The 12,930-nt window shown below is 35.5% G+C and overlaps 1 protein-coding gene and 1 pseudogene across 1 annotated transcript; both read right to left on the bottom strand.

Annotated features, from left to right (window-relative positions):
• Nucleotides 1–741: 741 nt before the first annotated feature.
• LOC123037611 lies at nt 742–11,669 on the bottom strand (annotated as a pseudogene).
• LOC123037612 lies at nt 10,543–11,238 on the bottom strand. The gene is made up of 4 exons (XM_044459246.1): nt 11,131–11,238; nt 10,918–11,073; nt 10,698–10,865; nt 10,543–10,640 (listed from the first exon to the last, which is right to left on the bottom strand). The coding sequence occupies exons 1-4, from the start codon at nt 11,222–11,224 to the stop codon at nt 10,588–10,590; spliced, it is 471 nt and encodes a 156-aa protein (XP_044315181.1). The 5' UTR covers nt 11,225–11,238; the 3' UTR covers nt 10,543–10,587.
• Nucleotides 11,670–12,930: the final 1,261 nt, after the last annotated feature.

The following is a 12,930-nucleotide window of genomic DNA, read 5'->3' as shown; positions in this document are numbered from 1 at the left end:
TTGGACGGGGTACTAGACCCTATCCTAACAAAGAGACTTCACAATCAACTCCCAGAGAGGTTGCTCACACCCAAGCGTAAGGCTCACCTTCTCCGATCGCTGTAGGTTGCAGAGTGAGTTGGAGGGAGAACAGGTGCCCTTTTTATACCCGTGGGCCCCGATTAGTGTGGCCGGCAAAATCCCGTGCCATGCGACCTAGCGCGTGTGGCCAGGTAGTCGGTGGTCAGTGTTCCCAGCTCTTCCTTTTGGCGCGCTCGCCTGACTATTTGACTTTCGCTTCATGCTTTTATTATCTTAACTTCATGTTTTTCTCTTAACCTAAGCTTATTATTATACTTTATATTTCCTAATGTTAACTTACTTATATTGTGCGCTCTGGAGCGTCACAAAGTATACAATAGTATATAATAAAATGAAAAATGTAAGCCCCAAAGGATAAGTATCAGTCAAAGAGGGGATTCTTTAAATGAGTATTTTTCTTAAGTAATTATTATTAGGTATTATTTCCATTTCTGGTTTGGGCCATAAAAGGTATTTGACAATGCGCACGATTGTTCATTAAAGTTACCGTGATATAACAAATTAAACCTTTGCTTAGCTAACGAATGTTGCAGCATACATATACGTACATTTTTCACGAAAAATTACGCAGTTTTCAACATTATTTTATTATATATTCTTTTTAAAGCTACGCAGATATATAAAAAAAAAAATATTATATTATATTTAAAATATAATATTTTATATTTGTGTTATATTGATTGAATCGTTTATAGATTCCCTCCTTAACAGCCGTTTCGTATCATTTTCTATTTCGATCGGAGATATTCCAGAACTGCGGTCATTTAAATAAGGGGTGTCCTCCTCCACAATTTTTTCGAGAATAACATCACCAGAGCTGTTGAAACCTAAAAACATTTTTAATTACTGTTTTTACTGAGTTATTGGTATTTATATTACCAATACGTCCAACTATCGGTCCATTGCAAATAGTTTCGGTAGGGCCGTAATTTACGATGGCTATATCAGCTGGATGGCTGTTACGTCCGTTTTTTTATAATAAGATCGATTTATTTTAGGAAAAATTCTTTGTAAATAAGAACAAGATCTAGTCAGCTGACGCTGCACGTAGTCCTCAAGATCCTCCTCCTCTTTCTGACTTATAAGACAGTTTAAAATTAGTAAAAAAAAAAAACCCAATCCAAGGGAAAATAAGCCGGTGCAAGTAACTTCATTCCACCAGGCTGAGCTAGAACCTTTTTTTCTATGAACTGAAACCCATTAGGTATAGATATTAGAAAATGATTACTTACTAAATACATTCAGGACATAGTTTCACCTGGAATAATACCAGCCCCGCATAAGAAAACTCCAAACACAACGAACACAATACCAATATGCAACATTCCAATACTTGTAAGAACCTATATATTTAAAGGATAAATTAAAGCCTTTTATATTTATATATTAATGATTTAAAATTGAAACCTGGCTGTCAAGCATTCCTCTACCAGAATTAGCCGCGTGATGGGCATGGTGATATTTGCGTCTCACAGATCCTGTTGGAGAATGAAATGAATGATTCGCCACTCTCAGAGCTTTGTGTGCTGTAGCGCCTTTCTCGTGCTCTTTTTTGTTCATCTCGCCATTTTATTTGCCGCTTAATAGCCATTGCAGAGTGTATGCCTACTGAATGCATTTTTCAAACCTTAAAAATTATATTTGTGGTATATTTTTGCAATATTAAAACATGGAAAAACTTACAAGAGTTACAAGAGAGATAGGGTATATCCCGCTGGTAAGCACCTTGTTGAATATAAGTTGCCAACCTAACGATAAAAATTATCACAATAATCATTTGTTAGTGAAGGCCCATTTACTGGAAAATTAAGGTAAGGACGAGAAAACGATCCAAAATGGTGCAGGAGAGGAGTTATATCATCATAATCATAACCATTAACCATTTTGAAAACAAAACAAAATTCAAAATCAAATGGTCTAACTCAGATGGCTTTTATAGCCATTCGACTCGACTTGATACCATAACTAAATCGGCATTAAAATTTCAAAGAGAAAAGTTTAGTTGCCCACAGTGCTGCCAATTTGGATTTTTCCCGTCAAAACGGGCTTTTTTTGAAGACTAACTGCGGGAAAAATTTGTGAATTGCGGGAATTGTGAAAAGCGGGAATTCTGGCATTTTTAGAAATTAAGAAATTAAAAGCATCACAGAAATTTTAGAGTTCCTGGAATGTAAGAATATTGCAGAAATTGAACGCCAATAGAATAACATTAATTCGATCAAGTGGGAAAACATCAGCGACACAAACAAATTTTGGTTTGAGGTGCTCCAATTTAAAGATTCTGGTGGAAACCGAAGATTTTTTAGGTTGGCAACTGTGGCCATTCAAATATTATTAAATCCAAATTAAGGAATTCGATAGGCCTCAGCACGACTAACAACATTGCAAGCATAAGGTAAAGTGTTATTTACAAACAAAAGATATACTGTATTCATTTTCTTTCTATATCGTCTTTGACTTTCAAAGTGAACGGTCGTGTTTTTTTTCTGCGCTTCGAATTTTGTATTTTGTTTTCGTTTATTCCCATCGGTGGGTTTTATAAAAACAACATTAAATTTTCTTTCGGTTATTTAAACATAAATTTAAACTCCGTTCGCTTCGCGAGTGCACTTTGTATTGATACTAATAAATTGTTTTAGTTTTTCGTAATTCTTATCTGTGTTTTCTATCCTATTTATATCCACGCTGTTTCTCTTTTGTGCATGCACTTTAACTTATTTACGCTCCCGCTCTCTTTGCTTTTGAAAGTTCTAAGCGTGCAGTTTCTGCGCTCTTGCGGTACTTATAACTGCTCGCTTATAAATTTCAATTTCGCTTTCTTGGTACAGTGGTAAATAAATAAAATGAATAATAAAAATTTAGTCTGCTTCTGCAAAAAATGCAGCCTCGTAATCAGGGCTGACCAGTCTAATATGACTTGCTGGCTGTGTGAAAATATGGTGCACACCAAGTGCGCCGGTTTTACTGGCCGGACAAGTGATGACCTTTCAAAGGGGCCCAATTTGCAGTTTTGTTGTGACGCTTGTGTCGAGGTTGCGAACGAGATGAAATCGTTCATGCGCCAAACTAAAGGCGGCCTGATGGGACTGATTAGCTGTTTCGGAGTGGCTAGAGATAGTTTTCGCCGAGCTGATGATCTCCTATCTGCGCTGGACTCGCAGTTTAATAGTCGTAAGCTATTAGAAGAGTCCCCTAAGCGCAAAAAGGCCGCTGGTGGTAAGGAGCAAAAGGGGAACACCCCGCAACCGAAATCAAAAGAACAACAGAGCATTCCGGCGGATCAGCAGCTGATTTCAGCAAACCCTCAAATGTTGCTAAGATCAGCAGCTAAAAAGATTCGGTATCCGAACAATCCGTTACAGAATGCATGCAACCAGGGACTTCTAAGAATTCCGATTTGTCCGTAGTGGTTTCACAATTAGTGGATCCACCTATCTCTCAGAATGTAGTATCCCCACCACAAGGGACTACTGAGTCCGAACAACCGGCTCAAGTTGGTTTTGCAGAAACAATGTCTGCTCCACCAAAATCCCTTTTAGTGGTTCCACTAAAGAAACAAATTTTCGTTTCTCGGCTTTCCCCTGATCAAACATCTTCTGATGTATTGTCTTATATACAAGACAAAACTAACCCGATTGTAATAGTGTAAAGGTGGAAAAGTTTAAGTTTTCTTATGCTAGAGACATTTCATCTTTCAAGATAACTGTCCCTAACGAGCTTTTTGAAGCCATATGCTCGGGCGACTTTTGGCCGGATAATATGGTTGTAAAAGAGTTCGAGGCTAAGATAAAGAAGAAGGGGCCCGTAGGAGTAAAACTTCCTAGTCGAGGCCAAACCAGTGTACCAATTTCAAAAAACTAACTTCTAACCTCCTTCTTTCCTATCAGAACGCAAGAGGTTTGCGTAGCAAACTCACTAAATTGTATTCTGATAGCCTTTCCTTTGCATCTCATATTATTGTGTTCACAGAAACCTGGTTAAAGCCGGAGATCTTTAGCTCCGAAGTTTTTCCAGGTAAGTACAAAATATATAGGTATGACCGTCCCTCTAGACGGGGAGGTGGAGTCTTAATTGGAGTTGATTCAAACTTCCCGTCTGAGGAGTTATTTTTTGATGAATTCAATACCATTGAATTTATTTGTGTAAAGTTATCGCTTCCTGGTAACTTTATATACATAACTTGCTCTTATATTCCGCCGTTGTCTGAACTTCCTGATTATTTAAATCACCTATCCGTTATTAAGTCCGTTGCAAATAAGCTTTCCGATAGGGATCAGTTGATAGTTCTAGGTGATTTTAATATACCTGGAGTTACTTGGTCCACTGAGGATGGATCGAATGTCTTACTACCTATAGCACAACATGATTTTATTGATGGCCTGCTTGACATATCTCTATCTCAAGTAAACCATGTTCGAAATTCATTAGGTCGCCTACTTGATTTGTGTTTTGTATCGAATCCTGAAGGTGTGTTTCTGTCCAGAGTAGCACCACTCACGCAACCTGAAGATCCATATCACCCAACAATCGAACTTTCATTTGATACGGGTAGAGTTATAGAAGAAAAATCAGAAAAATCCAAACGAATACATTGTTTTCGCAAGGCAGACTTTCTGAGGCTTAATAATTTTATTTCTGGCTTTAATTGGTCTGATCTTTACTTATGCAATAATATGTCCGATGCAGTTAATGTTTTTTATACTGCAATAAACTCATTTTTTAATTCCTGTGTTCCGTGGTACTATCCGTCAACTTCCATTAAATCACCTTGGTTTAGCAAAGAGTTGACACACTTAAGAAATGTAAAGTCCAGACTTTTTAGGAAATATAAAAATACCGGTTCTCAATCTGTTTTTACTAGATATCTAAGTGCTCGGTCAAGATTTACCGTGCTTAATGCTCAGTGTTATAATAGTTACTTAAACCGTTGTAAGGTCCAGTTCTCTCAGGACCCGAAACAGTTTTATAATTTTGTTAACACCAAGCGTAAATCTGATTCTTTTCCTTCCTCGCTGTCGTTCGAAAACATGACGGGAACCACAGATCAGGCAATAGCCGATATATTTGCCCAATTTTTTCAAACGACTTACTCTACTTTAGATTATTCATCTCAGCCTTATTCTTACACCATGCCCAAGTCAAACCTCATATTCTGTCCCACTTTAACAGAAAGCTCTCTTCTTTTGGATCTTCTTCGTATTAAGCCTGTTTATTCGCCAGGGCCCGATGGTATTCCTGGGTGCGTGCTTAGGTATTGCGCTAAGGCCCTGTGCAAACCTCTTCACAAGTTGTTTACCTTATCTCTAGAAACGTCCCAATTCCCAAATATTTGGAAGGAATCATTTGTTATTCCTCTTTTCAAAAAAGGTAACAAGTTAGAAGCCAGTAACTACAGAGGTATTTCTAAGTTGTCAGCTATTCCTAAGCTTTTTGAAAAAATTATTACTCCTCATTTGCAGCACTTTTGCAGATCAATTATTTCTCCGTGTCAACACGGATTTATTAAACGTAGATCCACAATTACAAACCTTCTAGAGCTCACTACATTTGTGATAAAAGGCTTCAATAGTAGTTTTCAAACAGATGTCATTTACACTGACTTTAGTAAAGCATTTGACTCTGTAAATCACTTACTTCTTATTCATAAACTTGACCTTTTAGGTTTTCCAGTTGATCTGCTTAAATGGATTTCAAGTTATCTAAATGGCAGGTCACAAAGGGTCCTTTTTAAAAATTCAATTTCTGAAATTCTCCGTGTTACCTCCGGTGTCCCACAAGGGAGCCATCTGGGTCCGTTACTTTTTACATTATTTATTAACGATCTTCCCTCAATTATAAGTCATTCTCGCGTACTTATGTACGCAGATGATGTTAAGTTGTGCCTGCAGTATAAGGACATTTCCGGCCATTTAGACTTGCAATCCGATCTAGATAATTTTCAAAACTGGTGCCGAGATAATTTACTAAATTTAAACGGCTCCAAGTGCAAGCTGATGACTTTTTATCGGGCCAATCCGATATACGCGACTTACACGTTAAGTGGCAGCTCTTTAGATAGAATAACTCTTGTAAACGATCTTGGCGTTCTCTTGGACCCTAAACTAAAATTTTCTAATCACATTTCGTCCATGGTTAATAAAGCCAGAGGAGTGCTTGGATTTATTAAAAGGTGGTCAAAAGAATTCGATGATCCTTATTTGACTAAAACTTTATTTATTTCGCTAGTCCGTCCGATTCTGGAGTATGGGTCTCCCGTCTGGAGTCCACAATATGGAATACATATTGGTCGTATTGAATCTGTACAAAAAAACTTCCTTCTTTTTGCTTTACGGCGCCTAAACTGGGATGCAAATCTTATCTTACCTTCTTATTCTAGTAGACTTCTTTTGATTAATTTACCATCCCTAGCCAACCGTAGAACGATGCTTGGTACTATCTTTATTTATAACCTTATACTTGGTGATATTGACTGCCCCGACTTGTTAAGTCGGCTAAACTTTTCTGTGCCAAGTAGATTAACTAGAAATTATATTCCCCTAATTTTAAATCATTGTAGATCTAACTATGCCTTGCATGAGCCTTTCAGAGTATTATGTTCTGACTATAATAGACTTTTTCCTGTAATATCAAATCTTGACTCTCTGCCGCTCCTAAAACGATTAATACTTGCTTCATTGGCACAAAATTGATCTAACTATTACTTTTTTCCCCGGACCTTTACCTTTATTTTCCTATCTCGCGTCTATCCTATCGCGAATCGTGTTGTACGATACACGGCTGCGCCCCTCGGTCGGTTGGGCGGGTAAGTGGGCCGTGGGACTCCGCGCGAAAAAAAAAAAAAAAAAAAAAAAAAATATACAGTTACGGATTGCGAAGGATTGGAAAATGCTGCGTCGACTATGAAGTGCCTGTAAAATATCTGCGCATGATAGGCACTAATATGTCATACGCAAATAAGGACGACCAAGAAGATATTGATAAAATTATGGAAATATTTTAAGCAAAAATTACCTTAATAAATTGTTATTAATTTGATATTTTTTCGTTTTTTATACATTTTTCTTTAGTTTTTTATTGGATTTTTTTGATAATATTTTTAGCTTTTTTCTGAATTCTTCCCGTCAAAAACAGCTTTTGTTGCTGGGCAAAAGTTGGCAGCAGTGGTTGCCCATTTTTACCCTTATGTGAGTCACGTTCAGAAATTTGCCGTTTCTTTTTGTTTCATTTTGAATTTCTATTATATATCTAGCTATAGTAATAGATCTAATTCAAATCTAAGCCGTCATTTCACCTGCAATTTCAAAGATTTCCTCTACCAAGGTTAAACAAGAAAAAAAAACACGCCAGATTGATTACTTATTGCAAAAGATAACTTTGATAAAGATATACAAGCCGACAATAGCACACAAAAGGCATTCTCAGATTTTCAATGTTTACTGATCATGCGAATCTAGAATTCCCAATTGGTCCTAGCTGCATATTGTTCTCTAAGTGGTAGGACTCAACGAGTCCTCTTTAAAAGTTTAATCTCTAATGTGATCTGAGATGATTCATGGGTATTTTAGTCTTGACAGAGTCGCGAGTCCTGATGTACGCAGATGACGAAATTTCCCGCAGTTCAGACTTGCTGAAATCAACGCTATCACACCCGAGATGCTCGGAAAGGTAATGGGAAACGAAAAGAAAGAGTCATTTTTAAATTGGTAACTAGGGTGGCCACATAATTGTTGTAGTTTTCAAAAACTAGTCCAGAAAAATTGGAAGGAACCAAACTGAATAAAATTACATCACTAATAGAAATCATTTGTTTTTTATCAAAGATATTAATGCTTACATACCGTCATAAAAAATGGAGGACCCTGTACTATTTTTACAACAACAAATGTCTCAGTTTTTGGGCGAAAGTTGAGGTTATTGACTTTCCAAATTCGAAAAAATAAATTAAAAAATAAAAACTCGACAGCGTTACCTGGGAAAATTTTCATTTCACATGTTTCTGGGACCAGCACACCGCCAGCGCACTTTTTGATTGCCTATATCTATCTCACTCACTTTTCAATGTTTTGGGATGAAAATTTTCAGACATATTGTTTAAATGTTGTATTATTACATGAGAAAATAAAAACTGAACTAAGACTAACCGATTCGTCAAAAACTAGCGTCAAAAATTAACGATTTTGCAGCGAATTAACATACCCCAAAAACCATTGTAGACCTAACTATGACATGGAAGAACCCTTTCTCTATTATTGATAATAATAGGCTCATTTACTTTTGCTGGTTAATATAATGGTTAAAAAATATACTGCTCAGCTCGGCAATTTTATAATCTTTTTAGGGGAGATGAAATTGTGGCCCGGCATTTCCTTTTTTTGGATTTGCCCTCTTTTTGTAACTCCGAGACCACTCTTTTGTTTGTGTGTGTAAGGCCAATGCACTCTGCATTAATGGACCCTGCAGTTCCGAAATTCATCACTACAAAAATGTATCGCCCTTTCATCAGCAGCGGACTACGACGCCGGCAGAGCCAAAGGCAAAGTCGGCAGGGCAGAATGCGACGCAGGCAGAGCCGAAATTCTCAGTCGCCGATCGTAGGAAACGCAGAAAAATTTCCATCTCAGTCTCTTACTCTGTCTCTTTCCCCATAAGATGAGCTGGGTGGTGGAGGACAACCTATAAAAATCACAAAGTCTACTGTACACCTTTGAAATTAAAATAACATAATTTTTGTTTTTGTAATAAATATTTAAGTCGATACTTATTAATTATATTATTTTATTGATATACGTTTTAAAATAACATACGTTATGATCGTTTTGAATGAAATGGATTCATTTTTTAGGTAAATTTAAACAATGACAGCACATAAAGCACGAAGTCAAAAAAAGGTGCCCAAGAGCACCGAAACCTTAAACATCCTCAACACCTCCGAGACAACTGAAAACGTACATATGTATATTGAATTAAGATTAATACTTAGAATTATAATAATTTATAATAACCATTAAATGTAAGAAGAATATTTAATTAAATAAATGGAAATATTGATAAATTATGTGTTTATTTACTGATGAAAATGCGGTGAAACAGCGATGAAAAAGCGATGAAATACTGATGGAAATGGGCTGAAAAAGCTATGAATTACTGATGAAAATAGGAAGAATTAGTGATGAAAGTTTGATGAATTACTGATGAAAATGTGATGAATTACTGATGCAAGTGCAATGAATTCATCACTCTTTTATCGGTAATGCATAGCTTTTTCATCTGTAAATGCTGTATTACTGATTAAAAAGTGATGAATTACTGATTAAAGAGTGATGAATTACTGATTAAAGGGTGAGGAATTACTGATTAAAAAAGTGATGAATTAATGATTAAAATGTGATGAATTTTACACTGATTAACTAAATTAAATTTGTATGAAAATTCATCGATTAATCATCAGCAGTGATGAATTTTTGGTGATGATGATGGACATATGCCTGATTAAGCTTTCCACAGTGAATTTTTTTCCCACTTTTTCAATGCAGTTTTATGATATGGATATATATAAAATGACCATTGCGGAAGTTTTAAGTCAGAGTTTTCCAGGAGAAATACATACGTACAGAAGAACATGAATTTATGAATTAGCCCAGTGATGGTGACTTTTATTTACTTTATAGGGTCGACCATATCTTCTTTACTGCCGTACAAACAACTTACCAAATTGGAACCCCCTCTGCAAAGGATAGTAATGCGATATATCTCAATGAATATATATTACGAAATGCCATTATTTGTATATTGATATAATTTTATTTGTCTGCGAGACAAATTTAAGCTTATTGACTCTTAAAGGCCGGCCATAAAAATGTTCTCTTAAATGAAATCCTTAATGTATTATTAAATAAACAATTTATTTTATAAGCAAAATTTAATAAAAATAATTTAGAGCAGTGTATTAAGAATTATTATTTTTATGTTTTTTAAAAAGAAAGTATACAATAGTATATAATAGAATGTAAAATGTAAGCCCCAAAGGATACGTATCAGTCAAAAAGGGGATTCCTTAAATGAGTATTTTTCTTAAATAATTATTATTAGGTATTATTTTCCATTTCTGGTTTAGGGCATAAAAGGTATTTGACAATGCGCACGATTGTTCCGAGTTTTCATTAAAGTCACTTTTCGTGATATAACAAATTAAACCTTTGCTTAGCTAACGAATGTTGCAGCTTACATATACGTACATTGTTCTCGAAAAAATTACGCAGTTTTCAACATTATTTCATCGCTTAAAATGTAACAGTAAGAATGTAATATGATTTTGAAAATATGTTGCTAATTATATATTCTTTTTAAAGCTACGCAGATATAAAAAACAACAAATATTACATTATATTTAAAATATAATATTTTATATTTATGTTATATTGATTGAATCGTTTATAGAATCCCTCCTTAACATCCGTTTTGTATCATTTTCTATTTCGATCGGAGATATTCCAGAACTGCGGTCATTTAAATAAGGGGTGTCTTCCTCCACAATTTTTTCGAGAATAACATCACCAGAGCTTCAACAGCTCTATTTTTAATTACTGTTTTTACTGAGTTATTGGTATTTATATTACCATTACGTCCAACTATCGGTCCATTGCAAATAGTTTCGGTAGGGCCGCAATTTACGATGGCTACATCTGCTGGATGGCTGTTACGTCCGTTTTTTTTTAAGGCAACAGCCTTACGAGCATGACGCGTGGTTAACACACCGGTTTCAACATCTCGCTCAAGGCGGTGTCCTGAATAAGATCGATTTATTTTAGGAAAAATTCTTTGTAAATAAGATATTACCTGAACGAGATCTAGTCAGCTGACGCTGCACGTAGTCCTCAAGGTCCTCCTCCTCTTTCCGACTTATAAGACAGTTTAAAATTAGTAAAAATAAACCCAATCCAAGGGAAAATAAGCCGGTGCAAGTAACTTCATTCCACCAGGCTGAGCTAGAACCTTTTTTTCGATGAACTGAAACCCATTAAGTATAGGTATTAGAAAATGATTACTTACTAAATACATTCCAGGACATAGTTTCATCTGGAATAATACCAGCCCCGCATAAGAAAACTCCAAACACAACGAACACAATACCAATGTGCAACATTCCAATACTTGTAACAACCTATATATTTAAAGGATAAATTAAAGCCTTTTATATTTATATTAATGTTTTAAAATTTAAACCTGTCTGTCAAGCATTCCTCTACCAGAATTAGCCGCGTGATGGGGATGGTGATATTTGCGTCTCACAGATCCTGTTGGAGAATGAAATGTTTCGCCACTCTCAGAGCTTTGTGTGCTGTAGCGCCTTTCTCGTGCTCTTTTTTGTTCATCTCGCCGTTTTCTTTGCCGCTTAATAGCCATTGCAGAGCCTACTGAATGCATTTTTCAAACCTTAAAAATTATATTTGTGGTATATTTTTGCAATGTTAAAACATGTAAAAACTTACAAGAGTTACAAGGGAGACAGGGTATATCCCGCTGGTAAGCACCTTGTTGAATATAAGTTGCCAACCTAACGTTGAAAACATTTGTTAGTGAAGGCCCATTTACTGGAAAATTAAAGTAAGGACGAGAAAACGATCCTAAATGGTGCAGGAGAGGAGTTATATCATCATAATCATAACCATTAACCATTTTGAAAACAAAACAAAATTCAAAATCAAATGGTCTAACTCAGATGGCTTTTATAGCCATTCGACTCGACTTGATACCATAACTAAATAGGCATTAAAATTTCAAAGAGAAAAGTTTAGTTGCCCACAGTGCTGCCAATTTGGATTTTTCCCGTCAAAACTGGCTTTTTTTGAAGACTAACTGCGCGAAAAATTTGTGAATTGCGGGAATTGTTAAAAGCGGGAATTCTGGCATTTTTAGAAATTAAGAAATTAAAAGCATCACAGAAATTTTAGAGTTCCTGGAATGTAAGAATATTGCAGAAATTGAACGCCAATACAATAACATTAATTCGATCAAGTGGGAAAACATCAGCGACACAAACAAATTTTGGTTTGAGGTGCTCCAATTTAAAGATTCTGGTGGAAACCGAAGATTTTTTGGGTTGGCAACTGTGGCCATCCAAATATTATGTTTGCCCTGGTCAAACGCGGAAATAGAAAGGGTTTTTTAGCCAGGTTAACCTAATTAAATCCAAATTAAGGAATTCGATAGGCCTCAGCACGACTAACAGCATTCTAAGCATAAGGTAAAGTGTTATTTACAAACAAAAGATATACTGTATTCATTTTCTATTTTAATATACAGATACGGATTGAGAAGGATTCGAAAATGCTGCGTCGACTATGAAGTGCCTGTAAAATATCTGCGCATGATAGGCACTAATATGTCATACGCAAATAAGGACGACCAAGAAGATATTGACAAAATTATGGAAATATTTTAAGCAAAAATTACCTTAATAAATTGTTATTAATTTGATATTTTTTCGTTTTTTTTATACATTTTTCTTTAGCTTTTTATTGGATTTTTTTGATAATATTTTTAGCTTTTTTCTGAATTCTTCCCGTCAAAAACAGCTTTTTTTGCTGGGCAAAAGTTGGCAGCAGTGGTTGCCCATTTTTACCCTTATGTGAGTCACGTTCAGAAATTTGCCGTTTCTTTTTGTTTCATTTTGAATTTCTATTATATATCTAGCTATAGTAATAGATCTAATTCAAATCTAAGCCGTCATTTCACCTGCAATTTCAAAGATTTCCTCTACCAAGGTTAAACAAGAAAAAAAAACGCCAGATTGATTACTTATTGCAAAAGATAACTTTGATAAAGATATACAAGCCGACAATAGCACAC

The sequence above is a fragment of the Drosophila rhopaloa genome, unplaced genomic scaffold, assembly GCF_018152115.1.
Source record: "Drosophila rhopaloa isolate 14029-0021.01 unplaced genomic scaffold, ASM1815211v1 contig_184, whole genome shotgun sequence".
Lineage (NCBI taxonomy): Eukaryota > Metazoa > Arthropoda > Insecta > Diptera > Drosophilidae > Drosophila > Drosophila rhopaloa.
This window is presented reverse-complemented; position numbering and strand designations above follow the sequence as displayed.